The 15,735-nt window shown below is 35.1% G+C and overlaps 2 protein-coding genes across 2 annotated transcripts in view; one reads left to right on the top strand and one right to left on the bottom strand.

The window, feature by feature from the left end:
* B4GALT6 (beta-1,4-galactosyltransferase 6) overlaps positions 1-7,760 on the top strand; it is a 33,444-nt gene extending 25,684 nt beyond the window's left edge. Inside the window, exons 7-9 of the mRNA XM_086742283.1 lie at positions 1,778-1,900; positions 2,768-2,869; positions 4,133-7,760. Coding sequence (XP_086598409.1) covers positions 1,778-1,900; positions 2,768-2,869; positions 4,133-4,280 — 373 coding nt within the window. The 3' untranslated portion in view covers positions 4,281-7,760. The remainder of the gene's footprint in view (positions 1-1,777; positions 1,901-2,767; positions 2,870-4,132) is intronic.
* Positions 7,761-8,773: 1,013 nt separating this feature from the next.
* Positions 8,774-15,158, bottom strand: LOC104485598 (transthyretin). The gene is made up of 4 exons (XM_010128005.2): positions 15,028-15,158; positions 13,609-13,739; positions 10,869-11,004; positions 8,774-9,107 (listed from the first exon to the last, which is right to left on the bottom strand). Exons 1-4 carry the CDS (start codon positions 15,094-15,096, stop codon positions 9,000-9,002), a joined length of 444 nt encoding a protein of 147 aa, XP_010126307.2. The 5' UTR covers positions 15,097-15,158; the 3' UTR covers positions 8,774-8,999.
* Positions 15,159-15,735: the final 577 nt, after the last annotated feature.

Raw genomic sequence — 15,735 nt, 5'->3', positions numbered from 1 at the left:
GACAGGCTGAGAGAGTTGGGGCTGTTCAGCCTGGAGAAGAGAAGGCTCCGGGGAGACCTGATAGCGGTCTTCCAGTACCTCAAGGGAGCCTACAAGAAAGATGGGGAGAGGCTGTTCAGTAGGGCCTGTTGTGATAGGATGAGGAGTAATGGTTTCAAAATAGAGGGAGGTAGATTTAGATTAGGTATTAGGAAAAAATTTTTTACAATGAGGGTTGTAGAACACTGGAACAGGTTGCCCAGAGAGGTGGTGGGTGCCCCATTCCTGGAAACATTCAAGGCCAGGTTGGATGAGGCTCTGAGCAACCTGATCTAGTTGGAGATGTCCGTGCTCCTTGCAGGGGGGTTGGACTAGATGACCTTTGAAGGTCCCTTCCAACCCTAACCATTCTATGATTCTATGATTCTATACCCAAATTGTTTCTATTCTTGATTGGTGGGTTGCTTTTGGGTTGGCGGGTTTTTGTTGGTTGTTTGGAGGACATGGGGTCTGGTTTTAGGGAGTTTTGAGGGGTTTTTAGAAGATGTGTTATTTCAGTTAAATATTGAAAGGGATATATAGTAACAGCCTTTCCCAAGAACTATTAAGATTTAGTTGAATCCTCTGTTTCCACAGAGATCAGAAATTACATGATTGTATTTTTCTTTGCCCTTGTATTCTGGAGTTATTTGTCCTTCAGTATGGCACTTGTGTCCTAAGCAATGGTAACTCCTTTTGTAGATAGTCCTAACTCCTTGAAGGTTCCAGTTTCGGAAGGGTCTTCTGAGAGATATGTTCAATTACTTTTATTTTTATGAAATCGTGTGTTGTTTCTGAAAGAGGAACATGCTTTCCTGTAGCAGCTTCTGGGTTAAGGATTGTCATAGTTCAGCCCCGATCGGGACCAGACTACGCAGTCTCTCTCTCACTCACTAGTGAGGCCCCCCCTCACTCACAAAACCACAACAAGGATGCAAGTTAATATTGACAGAAGTAAATATAGATACTTAAATATATATCTATATTTTTTTCTTTAGATTGACAGTGTTTTGAGGACTGGAAATCGCATCATCTGGTCCTTAGTATTATGTTATGTTATATAGCTATAGTGGCTGTTCGTGTTGGCCAGCTGCTTATTCCTTAATAATATGTGTTAGTGATTACTTACTGGCATTACTGTGTTAGTAATGCTTACTGGCAAAAAAGCCTTTAGATCCTTCTAATTGAAAAGTTTAGCTTCTAAAAACTGGAAATTTATTTTTTTAAAAATAAATATGTATTTCACTGTGGTTGAACATGTACTGTTAAACTGTTACTATCAAGTTTTAACAGTTCTATAGAATATAGTAATGAATTAAAATTACTGAATTAATGCATTACTGATTTTTTATTTTTTCAGTTGATTAAAGGGAGTTTTCTTTCAGTTTAATAGTGTCGAAATACAATAGTTTGAGGGCTTCACTTTACACTTCAAATTTAAGTCTAAATCAGCCATCTGAAATATGTGATAGACGTTTGTTTCATGTGGTGATACTAATTGAGACTACAGTCTAAAAGTGCCTTTGATGCAAATCAGACACTACTGCATGCATTTTGTCCAATTTCCATATATGTTACTTAATGACAGCTATTCGTGACTCAATTTCCCGTAGTGAATACATTCAGCATCCATTCATGTCCTTAGTTTGAGGTTGTTCCTTTTTTTTTTTTTTTTTTTTTTTGGAGGGGAAAGGTGTTTAAAAAGAGGGCTACCTATCTAAGTTCAATTAATAATACAGAATTTGTCTTTTGTTTTCAGTCTTCCATACAATGAATTCTTTGGTGGTGTAAGTGGACTGACAGTGGAACAATTCAAGAAGATCAATGGGTTTCCAAATGCCTTTTGGGGATGGGGTGGAGAAGATGATGATCTTTGGAACAGGTGAGTGTTCAGTGCTTATGTCTTTCTCATTGTTCTGTGGTATCCACCCCTTGAGATCAGTTACATGTTACCTTTTTAAAATTTGTTTGAAATGAACAAAATCTAGCATTTCTAAAGAGTTCACTTTAGAAATATGAGAACATATCATTTGATGGGGTAAGTATGGTGGGTTTTTTCTTGGCCTAGGGACAATTAACAGACTTTTAAGAGATAGGTTTGTAACAAATAATGGATATAACAACAGATAACAGTGTGAAGCATATTTAGTCTCATTTCTTTTAGTCTTCTTTGTGTTGCTTTTTGATTTTAATGGATGTCTGTATTGCTGCTAGCATTGTGGAATGCAATGCTACAGACGTGTAGAGTAAGCATGAGTTTAAGTATCTTTCATGTCTTAGGAGCAGTGTTTGAGAAAGAGGTTAATTTGTGACTATATTGATAGTCACAAGTTGGACAATGGACAACATTGTATTACTAACTGCTCACAGTAAAGAACTGTAAAATGATCCAGTTAAGCTGTTGAAACTAAGTGTCTGCATAAGCTTTATATATAAAGAGATACTTTTTAAAGGAAGAGTTTGTGTGTTTTTATTCTTTTTCCTTACTATTTTCATATTTTTATGCTGTTGTGCTTTAAGAACAAAGCAGGAAATATGAAGTATGGAATTATTACTATTTCACACTTCATTAGTTTTCCCAGCTTTTTTAGTTTTTGAGTTAGGAGTTCTTTGGGGATTTTTAGGGAGAGAATGTCAGTAAATGCAAAGACTTGCTTTAAAAATTTGATGTGTTTTTTCACTTTTGCTGTAACTTGTAAAAGCGTATTTTTAATACTGTTCATACAAATGTTTCTGTATTATACTGTAGGGTTCACTATGCTGGATACAATGTAACAAGACCAGAGGGAGATTTAGGGAAGTACAAATCCATTCCTCATCATCACAGAGGTGAAGTCCAGTTTTTAGGACGGTAAGAAAAACAGAGAACTGTTCAAATATTAGAGCTAAAGAAGTAAATTTTTTTCTTACACATATGCAAATCTTCCAACATGCAAATAAGCAGTTAGTGCTTATCAGTGTTATTCCCTCTTTAGGGCTAAACTTTTTATTTTCTTAAACGCGTTATGTTTGGTGTTCAGATATTTCTTATTTAACCATGAGAGTGACTGAGTTTGTGTGACAGAGATGATATCATCATAATCTTTGATGCGGAATGTTACTGTTCCTTAATTTTTTAGGCAGTAGTACTAGCAGGGCTCCATTAGTTGTTTAATTTGGATATTGTGCAAAAGGAGGCAGTACAGCTAGGGAAAACTACTCCTGCATGAAGAGAGACTTTAAAACTCCTCAGGATTGGCTTCTTCCATCATATTTAATTATTTGCTGAGATACAGGTCTTATGATTTCCTGCGTACGTTGACATGAGCTTTTTCTTTGGGGGTTCCTTTATTTTGCTACAAAGATGTAAAACACTTTAACTAGCCAGTAGGTTCAGTCTGCCCTAGATTGGAATAGCAACCAGAATGCAGCAGATCAGCTACACCTAAAAATTAGAATGTGAAACACAAAATGAGGGGTTTATTTCAGATAATTTCAGGTTTATTTCAGATAATGAGAAATACTGATCAATTCTATTAATGAGTGTCACTGTTTCTGGGAACGTCTTTATTTTCTGGTTTATTCATGATTTTAAAATAGACATGTACAGTAGACATGAGTAAATATGTGATGTGAAACTAAAATGTACATACTGGTAACCTAGGGAAGGGGGAAGGTGAACTGTTTTTCTAATCGCATCAAATTTAGATGTTTGCAAATGCAGGAGTCTCAAGAATTAAATGAAAAACAGATCAGATGTTTAAATGTATAATGATGAACAGTGAAGGTTCCTGAATCTTCTGAGTTTTATAGCAAAAGAACATGAAGGAATTGAATGTTCTTTAAAAATCACTCTAGTTTGAGACCATTAAAAGTATATGTATTAAATGCCGCCTTTGTTATATACAAGTTAACATTAAGACTAAAAGTGAACATAAAATCTAAGTGTATTAAAAACCAGCATGTGGCTTATTTTTAAAATTTAGGTAGGTAATTTGGTAATTACAAGTGCCTGAGAGGTAGTTTCAGAATTTGAAGCATATCTCAAAATTGACTGTTACAGTATCATGTCTAATCAATTGAATTGTTTCTTGCAAATCTTTCTCATGTTTTCTTCTTCCAACTCCCTCTGCAGGTACAAACTTCTGAGGTATTCCAGAGAACGTCAGTATATTGATGGGTTGAACAATTTAATATATACTCCTAAAATACTTGTCAGTAGATTGTATAAAAATATAACTGTTAATCTCATACCAGAACTTGCTCCTGTTAGAGATTATTGATGGAAGTGGAATGACAAGCTACCCTACTAGGATAAACTTTTAACACTGGAAGCTATTAATAGACACTATAAAACAAAACAAAACCAACAAACAGCAGCTTAGAATTAGAGATTTTTGACCATTTGATGATACTTATTTGGGATGAGAAGTAAAGTGATTGTATGTACCATGCGTTCTGTTCTGAAAGAAAAGCCAGCAGCTACCACTCAGATGTTTACAGCATGAGACTACTGTTCAAGCCTTCATTCTTCATATTCTCTATCTTAACCACTCAACTAAATAAACTGCAGAAAACAGACTTGTAGCTTCTCTGGAAGTAGGGACAGAGGCCTCTTCTTCCAATAATTTTTTATACTAAACCACCCCCGTGTATTTAAATGAATGCTTTTTTTTTTTTTATTTTTAAATTGTGTTTTGTAAATATGTGATGTAAATTAATGTGTGTACATTGCTTTTAAATTGCTCAATATTTTATGCTTCTGTATGTATTTGAGTGTGTTCTTGTTTGAATTCTGTAGGAATGTTTTTGTTAGCATGAAAGAACAAGTGTAAAATGTAAGTATGCTTAAAAAAGGTTATACCTTATGTGAAATGAAGGAAATATTAATTGTTGGCCAGCTATGACTGTAAACTGTTATACTAGTTTTGAGCTCTAGGCCTTCTGCATATCTATATAGAAAAATCATTTTCTTATATGAACTTGCTAGAAAGAAAGCTTTTAATTTTATTTATTGCGAGCAAAATTGTATGATACCCTGCCTGCCATCTAAATCCTATTTATATGCATATTGCATGTGTATTATGGAAAATCTTGCAGTTGTTACGTATTATGATCTACAGGAACTCTTAACTGTTTCCAAGTGTGCCACTAGTGTTAATGTCAGGGATTTTAATGCCTAAAAAAATGTGTCTGGGTGCGTACAGTATTTTGGTATTATTATTTTTTTTTTTTTTTTTTTTAATCCTAGTAAACAGCACTTTTATTCTTCCAAAATCAGAAGAGCCAAAAATGTGTCTTCATTGGAAGAATATTAAAGTTAGATTTTTAAGAAAATAATAAAACAAATAAAACATAGTTCTAATAGTTCTGATGCTTGCAGTGTGGGATTTTCAGAACCACTGTGTTGGTCAAACTGTTCTGATGATGATGATAATGGCATAAGTGGAACTGAAAGCAGGCCAATCCCAAGTGCTTTTTAAAATTCCACCAGTAATATATTAATCAATATAGCTATTTAAGAGCCTGTTCTAGTAGAGTGCTGAGTGCTTCTATGATGCACTAAGTATCCTCAAGTCAATGACTTTAAATGAGATTGAGGCTGCGCATTCCCACTAAGGATTAATCTTGTCTGTTTCTCTATTTTTGTGGTGTTGTATGTATGACTAACTAGCCTTTTTCCTTGGCTTATAATGAAAAACTTATCTTTTTATTTTCTGTTTGCTTGTAATGTTATGCTACCTAAAAGTATCCCATCACTAAGCATTATTATCTTTTCCTAATATTTTTTTACATCCCTTGTTAATACTAAGGAAAAGGACCGGATAATTTATTTTCTATGTTAATGCAAAGATATTGACCAAGATCTACTAAACTGTTTTGTTTGTCACAGTTACTCAACTCTTTAGGAACCAAAGACTGACTTCTGCTCCCATGAAGAATGGAAAGCAGTACATAATAAGGATTGTTTATCCATAGAGTGTTCTGTAAGAGTGTTGACAAGGAATACTAATGTTAACTCATTACTATGTGTTGGTTTCATGAATTACTGCCACAGATGGTGTGGTGCTTTGTATATTTGAGTTTGTTTGCCATAACCACCTTTTATTTCTTTGACATCCCAGCAGCAAATTTTGCCCTTGCCATTATTCAGTAAAGTTACGAGCTTATAGATATCCTAGATATTTAGTAGAAATGTAATGATTTAATTTAAGTAGTTGAGAACAATTTTAAGGGATATTTTAAACCGCATTGGAGTTTCCTTAAAATATACTGGTTAATCTAATATGCTTTAGGAACGATGTAATGCAATGAAAATAATAAAAAGTGAGCATAAAGTGAACAAAACATCCTTCAAAAGCATGCTTAAGTGGTTTGATCACCTCCTGATATATTTTTCTATAACTGAATGTATAGAATATTCTGAAGCATATGGATAAAGGGGAGATAATTAATACACTCTATGAACAATTATATCTTCCAAATAAAATTAGTCTTCTTTCATAACGGATTAATACAATTCTTTAAGCACTATTGAATAAATTTTTAAATCCCTGGTGTAATTTTGAAGTGATTTCTGGTTTTCAGTACAAATTCACCTACAATTTAACACCTGTGATTATGAAACATCCTTTGGTACTGTAGGTCTGTACTGTTTTCTGAAGCATGCTTTTGTGCCCATTTGTTAGACATCCTGTGAAATTAATGTGCAATTTTTAAAAATTCAGATGCATATATATGTATATATACATACATATATACATACTATATTACACATATGCTGTGGCTAAACTAATATAACTTTACAGCTCTAAGTGATTAATCATGTATGGTCTTAGAAAAATGTGACTTAAACCAGTATGTGAATGGATTATGACATATAGCTGAGTTCTTAAAAAGTTTACATTTTAGTGCCCCAAAGTGATGGATGTTAAGTTATGAATTGTTAACAAACACTCTTCTCTAAATAGCTTTTATCACTTTGTTGGGAAGTTTTAAAAGTTGCCATCTTAAATTACATCAAAATAGTGTTTGTATACTACCTGCTTGAACTCAGTATTATTCTGTAGTGAATTTTAACATAGACAGTGCCTTCAAACAAAATAAATGCGATGCAGAACTAAGAGTTGTGCACATTCCTTTTGATATTTTCATGATTCTTGTAAAATGTAGAGAGAAGCAGGTCATATTGCCTTTTACATTGCTGACAAGGCAAATTAAGGACGTCTTCTCTTCAAGGAATTAACATGGAGGGAGAAGAAAGAAGGGGTATTTTACAAGATTCTGAAGGTCTTGCAAATTAACAAGTAAAAACATTACAGAATTATTAACAGTGGAGTCTGGTTGATATGCTAAGATACTCTTAACCCCATTTGCTGTATTTCAAATTTAAGTAGGAGAATATAAAATATAAAATCCATTTTACAATAGACAGTATATTGAAAAGCAAGTGCAAAATGTCCTTTTTCTTGGATCTTGCCAGTATATTTTTCTATCATATTTACTAATGACTATGTTGTAGTGGGTTACTAATGAGCCAGTTATTTAAAAATATTAAAAGGATCCATTGCATATCAGCAAGAGGAAGTGTACTTAAGATTATTGTATTTATAGAGGTATGCAAGATAGGCTTAATGAAAAATGCACTGAAACAAATGCTGGGAATTTCCTGTGTACTGTCATAGTTCTGATTTTTGTTGTTCATGAAAATGTTTGTACTTTTTTATCATTGTCTTTTATGAAATACAATGTTCTAAAGATTGCGTTCGTTTGTTTATTCTGAGGCTCTATGGAGAACGTGTCATCTTTGTTTTGCCTATAGACAATGTGCTCATTTTTCTAGTGCTCAGTTCCTCAAAGTAACAAAAAAAGGAAGGGACACCTGGCCAGCAAATACATCAGGTTAGGCTGTGATGGGATTAAGCCTTAGGCTAACAAATCGTTTTCCCTTTGTTGGTACTGATGTACTTTCAGCTTTTGGTTTTATTAGGCTAAATGAGTCAACGTTTTTTTACGTCCTTTTCCAAGATAGGGTTGCTAATCTGTTGAATCTCCTAATGGCTCTTTAATGTCTGTTTAGGAGTAATCTTTGTTATATATGGATAACAAGAAAGTGAACTAAAAGGATTCATCCTTATTTCTTCTGGCATTAAATAGGGAGCTGTTTTTCTCAGGAATCATCGATTATCCTTATTTTTCTTTATCTCTTACAGCTGTTTAAAAAGTGTCTGATGGTTAGAGGGAGGCAAGTAATTTTTGGAAGTACTTCAACTGTGGACAAAGCTATTTGCAGAATTTTATTGAAAATACACTAGTAAGTGTCAAATATGTTTGATGGATATACTTTCCTCCAACACTGGATACAGACTCTCCTTGAAAGTGTCACCAGTGATAATATATTGGAAATCTTGCTGTCACTTCAAAGTTGCTTTTGCTTCTATATCTTAAAAATCAGAATTGGGAAGTGAATTTATCTGATGATTATGTGGGGCCCTGGGTACTATTCCCATGTGAGTTCATCTGTTGTGGGCTTCACTAATAAAGTACAGATGATGGTAGATGGTGGATTGCTTTTCCTGTGTGCATACTTTTCGTGAGACACCTTTCAGATGTGTTTTGTTTGCTTTCTTTGCCAGAAGGAATGTAGCTTGTTAACTTCATAGAAGACTTTGGTTTATTCTCAGATTCTCAGTAATGGAGTTTCAATGCATTTTTTTTCTAAGCTTAATGTGTTTTTTCAAACCCTAAACTTCTATTCAGAAGAGCAATGCTTAGATAATACAGAAATACAGAATACTTTTATTCAAAAGAGTATTTGAAAACAAAGTCAATATGCGTTCTTCCTAAAGTTAACAAAGTGAATAAACAACTTGACTGTTACTCTTTGTGATTTGCTATGAAATGTAAAGCTGATACAGACAGAAATGAAGTTTTTATCATTTTTTTATCATTTTTGGAAATTTTAATTTACATGTCTAAATTTTCATGCTTAATGTCAGCTTCTATTCCACTGGCTCACTAACTACTGCTGTAGTTGAATAAGAAAAGGGGCTGAGGAGAACAGCAATGGAATAATGTCGATAACCAGAATCATTAGCTGTGAACACCACCTGGAAAAAGAAAAAAAACAAATACAAGTTGAATGAGAAGTGATCTCTAGATAAGAGCCCAGATGGAAACATTGGAACTTTGGAAATACCTTCTCTTATGGTGACTTGATCAGTGTGATCTGTGACTACCTGTCATACACGGTTCTCCCACATAAATGTCCTTTCTTAAAAGCATACATATCACTTATTTAAAATTTTATCAAATATATTTATTATCCAAATTGGGATTTCCTTGTTCGTATTCATAAATGGCAACAAGTTTTTTTTTTTCCGTATTGAAGACCTACATTGAACCCCATTGATTTTCTTTAAAAAAAAAAAAAAAAAGGAAATAAAAAAGCATTATTTCAAGTATTTGAACATTTTTATTGCTCTTATGAAGTCCTGAACTTTGAGGAACAGAATTAAACATAGTGCTACAGTAACTATCATGAGGCCAAAATATGGAGCAATGAGTTTCTTTAATCCTACTTACATATCTAGTAGATAGAGAAGGACTGCATTAGTCTGTTGACCACAATGTGATAATGACTTTACGTATGAATGATTCACAACAGCTCTTTTAACATCTTCCCCACTCGGCTCATGTCCTGTGCTTTGATTTCTCCCTCTACACAGCAGATTATTTTGTGTTGTGAGATGATGGATGACAACTTTTAAAATAGGCCCAGTTTAATAACATTCTGTGATGCATAGCTTGGGCTCCTTTCAACATTAATAGAAAAGATGCCTATGAAACAACCCGTGAACTGGGCAAAACATGATCCTGCTGAGGCTTATTTTTAAGAAAGGAGGCTCTTGCACTCTGGATTAAATTCATTTTTAGTCTGGAATATAAACTGAAACATTATCTTGATGTATAATTACTTGCACGCTGTAAATCTTTCGTCTTACCTCTTTTTATTTCAGTTGTCACCGAAGGCAAGACTATCCAGCATTAACTTTCGTTATTGTCTGGAATAAGAATTTCATCTCTCATGCATTTCAGGGAGGCAGAAACAAAATTTAACCCAGGCATTTGCCACCTTTTCTCCAAGGAGATGAGGAATGGCTGCCTGAGCAGCAGTTGCAAACTGTACAGCTGGTGGTGCTTGCTGATCTGTCACAGTCCTGCAAACAACTTTGCAGGACTGCTGCTGAAACGTCATATGAAAGGGCTAATGCTGTGGAGGGCGACAGCGCCTAAGGAGTCCCAGACCCTGCAGCTGGCCTCAGTTGGTACCTAGTTTCAACCACCTTCATCAAACCAGTTGATCTGTCCCATGCAAACTAAAAATACCTGTAATACTTTTTTTTTTTCTGTTATGAACTGAGGATCCAAGCATCCAAAACATGGTTCATACTTCCATTATCTTTAAAAATCTAAATTATAAGCTTTGTCTGCAGCCATTCCAATACTGGATCCAAAAGACAGAAAAATCCTTTTCTCAGGAGATTTAACAGAGTACTCCACCTGTTGTTGTCCCTCAGGTGTCTAGAAATAGTCACAAAAGGAATCACAGATTTAAGTAGAGGTAGAAGGATGGAAAACCTCTTCATAAGTAGTGCATTTGAGAGCTTATTGAGAGTTACGGGGAAGCTAGTAATTAGATTCGTGAGTATGTTGTTACAAAGCTTTGAGACTGTGAATTGAAAGTGTTAATGTGAAAATATTTTAAAGTGAAAAGAAGGTTCCAACATGTGTGATTAGTAACTGAAGCCTAGACATAAAAGATATCTTTATTCTTTGCAACTAAAGTACAGGAGAAAACGAATACTCACATCAGCATGGTGATGGAAGGGATTCAAGCCCAGTCTTTTCCAATAAGAGGCTGTATCAAGCTCAATCTTGTATATCCCTGTTACAAATTGTTCTTTAACTGTGAGCTCATGGAGCTCTCCGTTGGCATTGGTTTGTCTGTGTGATGGCAGAAGAATGCACTTTTATATTTTGGTTAGAAGCCTGAGAAAAATACAGTTTTTAACAATTGAACTTGAGTGATGTTGTGTAGCTTAAGTAATATGATGAATACTCCTATTGATCTGGAATGGCTTATGTCCATCTGCATTATGGATGCTTCAGAGCTTGTCTTGGCATTTGCTGCTTCCATGATCGCCACAGCAGATGGCTGCCTGCCATGTCACTACTCTGCATAGTCTGGGAGCGAGCCAAAAGCTGGCATTATTGTTCTTAGGCTCTTGGCAGGGTCTTGGAGTTAATTAAATGAACCCACTCAGAGGGAAAACTTCACTGCTGTAAGCAATGTGGAAGCTCTATGATGCATTTACTGTGCAAGTAAGTAGGGTCAACTCTCTTGATTATTCCGTAGTTTTCTTATTTATTTAAATACATTGAGGTTTTTTTATCACTATGAATACTTTTTACAGTTGGCTGTCTGAAATTTGAGATCTGCTATTTGAAATTACTGTAGGGCAGCCAACAGTGTAGCCTTATGGAATTCCCTGTTGTCTGTATTGATCAGTTGGTTTTCCATCCTTAACAAACAGATTGTTTTGTTTGATATGAAGATGCTATCAGCGCTATCCAAGGCCATAGTACTGGCTTGAAACTATAGACCTTTGAACACCAACCAATTTGGGGCTCCAGAACCAATATTGAATGCTAGCGCTCAAACATGTCTAATGGTTGAAACTTATTTCTGTGAAATATTATATAATACTAAGTTTTTGATTGGGTAGGTTATCCACAAATAACAATGCTACTAGTGTCTGATTTTAGTAGTCACAAACCAGTGTTTGGTGTTTTAGCTGCGAAATATTTTTCTGAACATATTTTATTCAGATTGCAGGCAGAGAAAAATAAAGAATTTAATGTTTTTTAAGTTATTGTCCAATGCATTACTTAAAATTTTTGCTTTAATATAGCTTATAAATATGAAGTCATAAAACACCATTTGTGTCTTACAAGATGCTCTGTAGTCAGTTATCAGATTTTTTCTTTTCTTTAATCCATTCAAATGTCTCTATTTTTTCTTTGTGATAATTTGGTCATTGTTAGATAACTATTCATTTCTCTAGTAAGCTTTCTCAGCTAAAACTAAATGTATCTTTAGCTGAGAACAGTCATTTCAGAATTACTTGCTAACATTCAATTACTTACAAACTAACAAGGCTGGAGAGGTTGATTTAGTATTATGACTTTCAGAACCCTCATGTTAAGATTAATTTGTTCTTTGTTTCAGATGTTAAGTATGTTTTTAAGGCTTCAGTCAACATCCAGTTGTTCAGCCAAGTATCGTTATATAAAGCCTCTAAGCTCAGTTTTGAAGATAAGTAAACTGAATTCCCTCTTAATGGAAAATCACACGCATTCCCAGTGCCAGAATATGTGTGAAGCTATCCTCTCATTTGAGGGGTGGGAGGCAATTTAAGTAGGACAACATGAATAGATTGCTCTTTCTTCCCTTGTAAAATATGTGTAGCCTTTACTGTAGTTATGTTTTTCAGGAACACATATGAGAGCACCGTTGCTTCTGCTAACCCACTGTTCTACAAAACCAAAGAGCCCCTTACCTACAGTTTCTACAAATGCATTTGAATCTAGGGTCCCACTGGTTGAAATTCATGCACTATGTCAGCTTTAGCCCTGTCTCACTTTTTCAGGTAGAGTAGATGGTTAACAGACCTGGAAAGAAGGTCCTGGGTGAGACTTCACAAATATCTTGGGGAAAGAATTGTGGAAGTGGGGTGTTGCCTGTTGACTAAAGAATGTTCATTCTGTGTAACACTAAGAATTTTTTAAATTTAATTTCATGTTATACTTTAAAAAAATTGGTTTTGAGGTTTTAAAAGTGTTAAAATATATTAAAATTGAGGCCAATTTTTAAAAAGTTATCTACATTTGAAATTATACAGTTACATTTTTTAGACAACATTGCAACATTTAAATATCTGGGAGACTCTGTTTCTTATTTTAGATGTAATTGCTTCTCTGTGGGGGAGGCGGTGAGACAGCTTTATCCCCAGTTTTTCTCTTTTCAGCTGATGCCTTTTTCTTGAGACAAGTAAGGCTATCAAATATGATGTGGTATATGTTCAAAACAGTTCAGTGTTTTCTCTTTAAAGCTGTGGTGTTGTATGAAAGGAAAATCCAATTAGAAGCAAGGAAAATAGCCAATAAAGGTAAGGTTCTCAACCAGAGTCTTAGTTTCAAACAAGCTAAAAGAGTCTCCCTGATTCTTCTGGTAACAATGCAGCAGTTCATTGCTAAGTACTAGAAAGTAATATAATTCATTGTAATGAAATTGAAGATAGGTGGTGATTGAATTAAAGGATAGTTTCTTATGCTCACAGTAATTATAAAGCATTAGAAAACCATTTTGGTAGTTGAAACTAGTACAGTTAAAAGACAATCTGCAGCAAATAAAATGTAATTCATTCAATATTACATTATCTTTCCTGTGAGTAAAAAAGACATCTTATGTTAGAGAATGTTTTTCAATTATTTGGCCTCTTCCCATTGCCTTTCCCTTCTTTCACTCATTATTTTGGTGTGACTTACTTTGAATTTAACAGTTCCCAAGATCCATCTGCAGTTTCTTTGTATAACTTAACTGGAACATTTGGAGCTGGAATTCCTCGGACTGAATCCAGAATTTTTATAAAAACAGGATGCTTGGAGTCAGCAGAATCCTTCAGGTGGGAAAAGAGAATTTTTATGTTGTAAGAAAGGTAAGTAAGGCGCATAATAAAGCTGAAAGGAATATTCTTTAGATCTACAGCAAATATCGTATTTTCCTCAATAAGATCACTGGGCACTACAGAAATGTTGTTTGAAGCTTTCTGGGAGCTGCATATGGGGGAGCTGGGGAGGAAGATGTCAGGAGCTGTCGTGGGGAGTGTAGCCATGTGTGCTGGGGAGGCACTGCAGCTGTGTGTGAGAACACGTTTCTGTTTCCTCTTCGGCATGGCTTAGCTACACATAATCTCTAGCATGAAGTTGCAACTAAATTGTGACCTCAACAGGAAATAATTAAATCATCAAGGATAGTACAAATGTTAAAAAATCTGGCAGCTCTTTCTCTGTGTTTTGGAGAGGCAATTCGAGTACAGCTTTGTGGATTTGAGAGCCTCTGATGTCTTGTTGCCATAGAGTCATCTTAATTTTGCTGTAAACTTGATAAGCACCACATATGGACTCTCTCTTAACACCATATTGGATCAGATTTGTCAGCCCCTGGCAGCTATGCAGGGATAGGAGAGGAAAACCTTCCTTCAGGGATCAACAATCCTTCAATGAAAGTCTATGTCCTCACAAAGTTTGGTTAGGTATTCATTTTCCTGAAGATCTGAGTTTGAGAGGAAGAATGAGTAGGGGGAGAGAGAGAGAGAAGTCTGTTCCAGGAGAGTTTCAGGCTGGTGTGTCTGCATCTCTAGCTTGCTTTGCTGGAGTAAGTGAGCCATGTGGAAGAGGAATCTTGGGTTTGGCTCTGTTCTTTGCTTGCATCAATGATTGTTGAGATCCCTTCTTGCTTGCATGGGATAGAGCTGTAGTGGGTAGAGCAGTAAGGGAGAGGACTACAGAAGGCATTTCTCCAGCAGGAAACAAAATCCCTCACAACAGGAGCTTGTTCATTTTGTTACAAGGGCTATTAGCTGTTTTTCAACAGGCCCAAGGCTTTTGTGTAGTGAATATGATGTTTTTTTCCTTTCTTACACTGTTTTTCATGTAGTTGCTGAGTCTAATGACAAGTACTGCTTCTCTAGCCGTACAGCCATCTCACTAATCACTGTAGAAGGAGAAAGAAGGACCAGAGAAAGAGCAGTAGGAGAGAACTACAGTCAATACATACCATAAAATCAAAATACTTGCAATGAAATGGACTATTCTATTTTTCACTTACACTAATTAAAGTATTAAAAAAAAAAAAAGAAGCTATGACTATATCAGTATGAAGGACCTCAATCCTAAGACACTTACCTGTGGTGCGGCTTCGGAGAAAAATGCCAGGCCAGCTAAGAAAACAAGAAATAGAGAATGAAAAGCCATTTTGCCTACCACTAGGAAGTCTCAGTGTCAGCACGTAGAAACTAGTAGGATCTGTGATTTTTATATCAAGGCCTCTAAGCTGAGGCTACTTACCAGAAAACTCATATGACTTTCAACATGCCAATTCATACTATTTACTTAGTAAACAATGAGAAAATAAGTAACCCATACAAACATGAACCTTGTCTGCAAAATAAGTCTTTTCTATCATTGCCTGTGGAAATATTGTGAGTATTGCCTAGCTCAACTGAAGTGATCTATTTTCTCAGAAACAATGTCTATTCTATTTTATTTTTCTCTTTTTGTTGAGGAATATGCTATATAGATCTCATATAGTTGAGAGAAATACAAATTTCTTGTCAACTTGTCAATTTCAATTTCAGTGAGAATTTCTCTCTGGTTATGGCTTGGCATAATTGACTCACTCGTGTTTATCTATTAAGAGATTTCTCTCTGTGGTGGGTGGCCTTCTCTCCACCTCTAACAAAAGGTAAGTGGATAATGTGTGGGCTATCTACTTATCTTACACGTTCTGCTGGAGGAAAAATGTGTTAGTTGTGATTTCCAGCATGATAACAAGCATATCCTTGTCTGAAGCACAGTTAAACAGTGTTTTAAGTCCTATCACTGTACTTGTCC

This window comes from Chlamydotis macqueenii, chromosome 2, assembly GCF_036417535.1.
Source record: "Chlamydotis macqueenii isolate bChlMac1 chromosome 2, bChlMac1.mat, whole genome shotgun sequence".
NCBI classification, from domain to species: domain Eukaryota; kingdom Metazoa; phylum Chordata; class Aves; order Otidiformes; family Otididae; genus Chlamydotis; species Chlamydotis macqueenii.
Note: the sequence above shows the minus strand (reverse complement) of the source record. Positions and strands in the feature narration are given on the sequence as shown.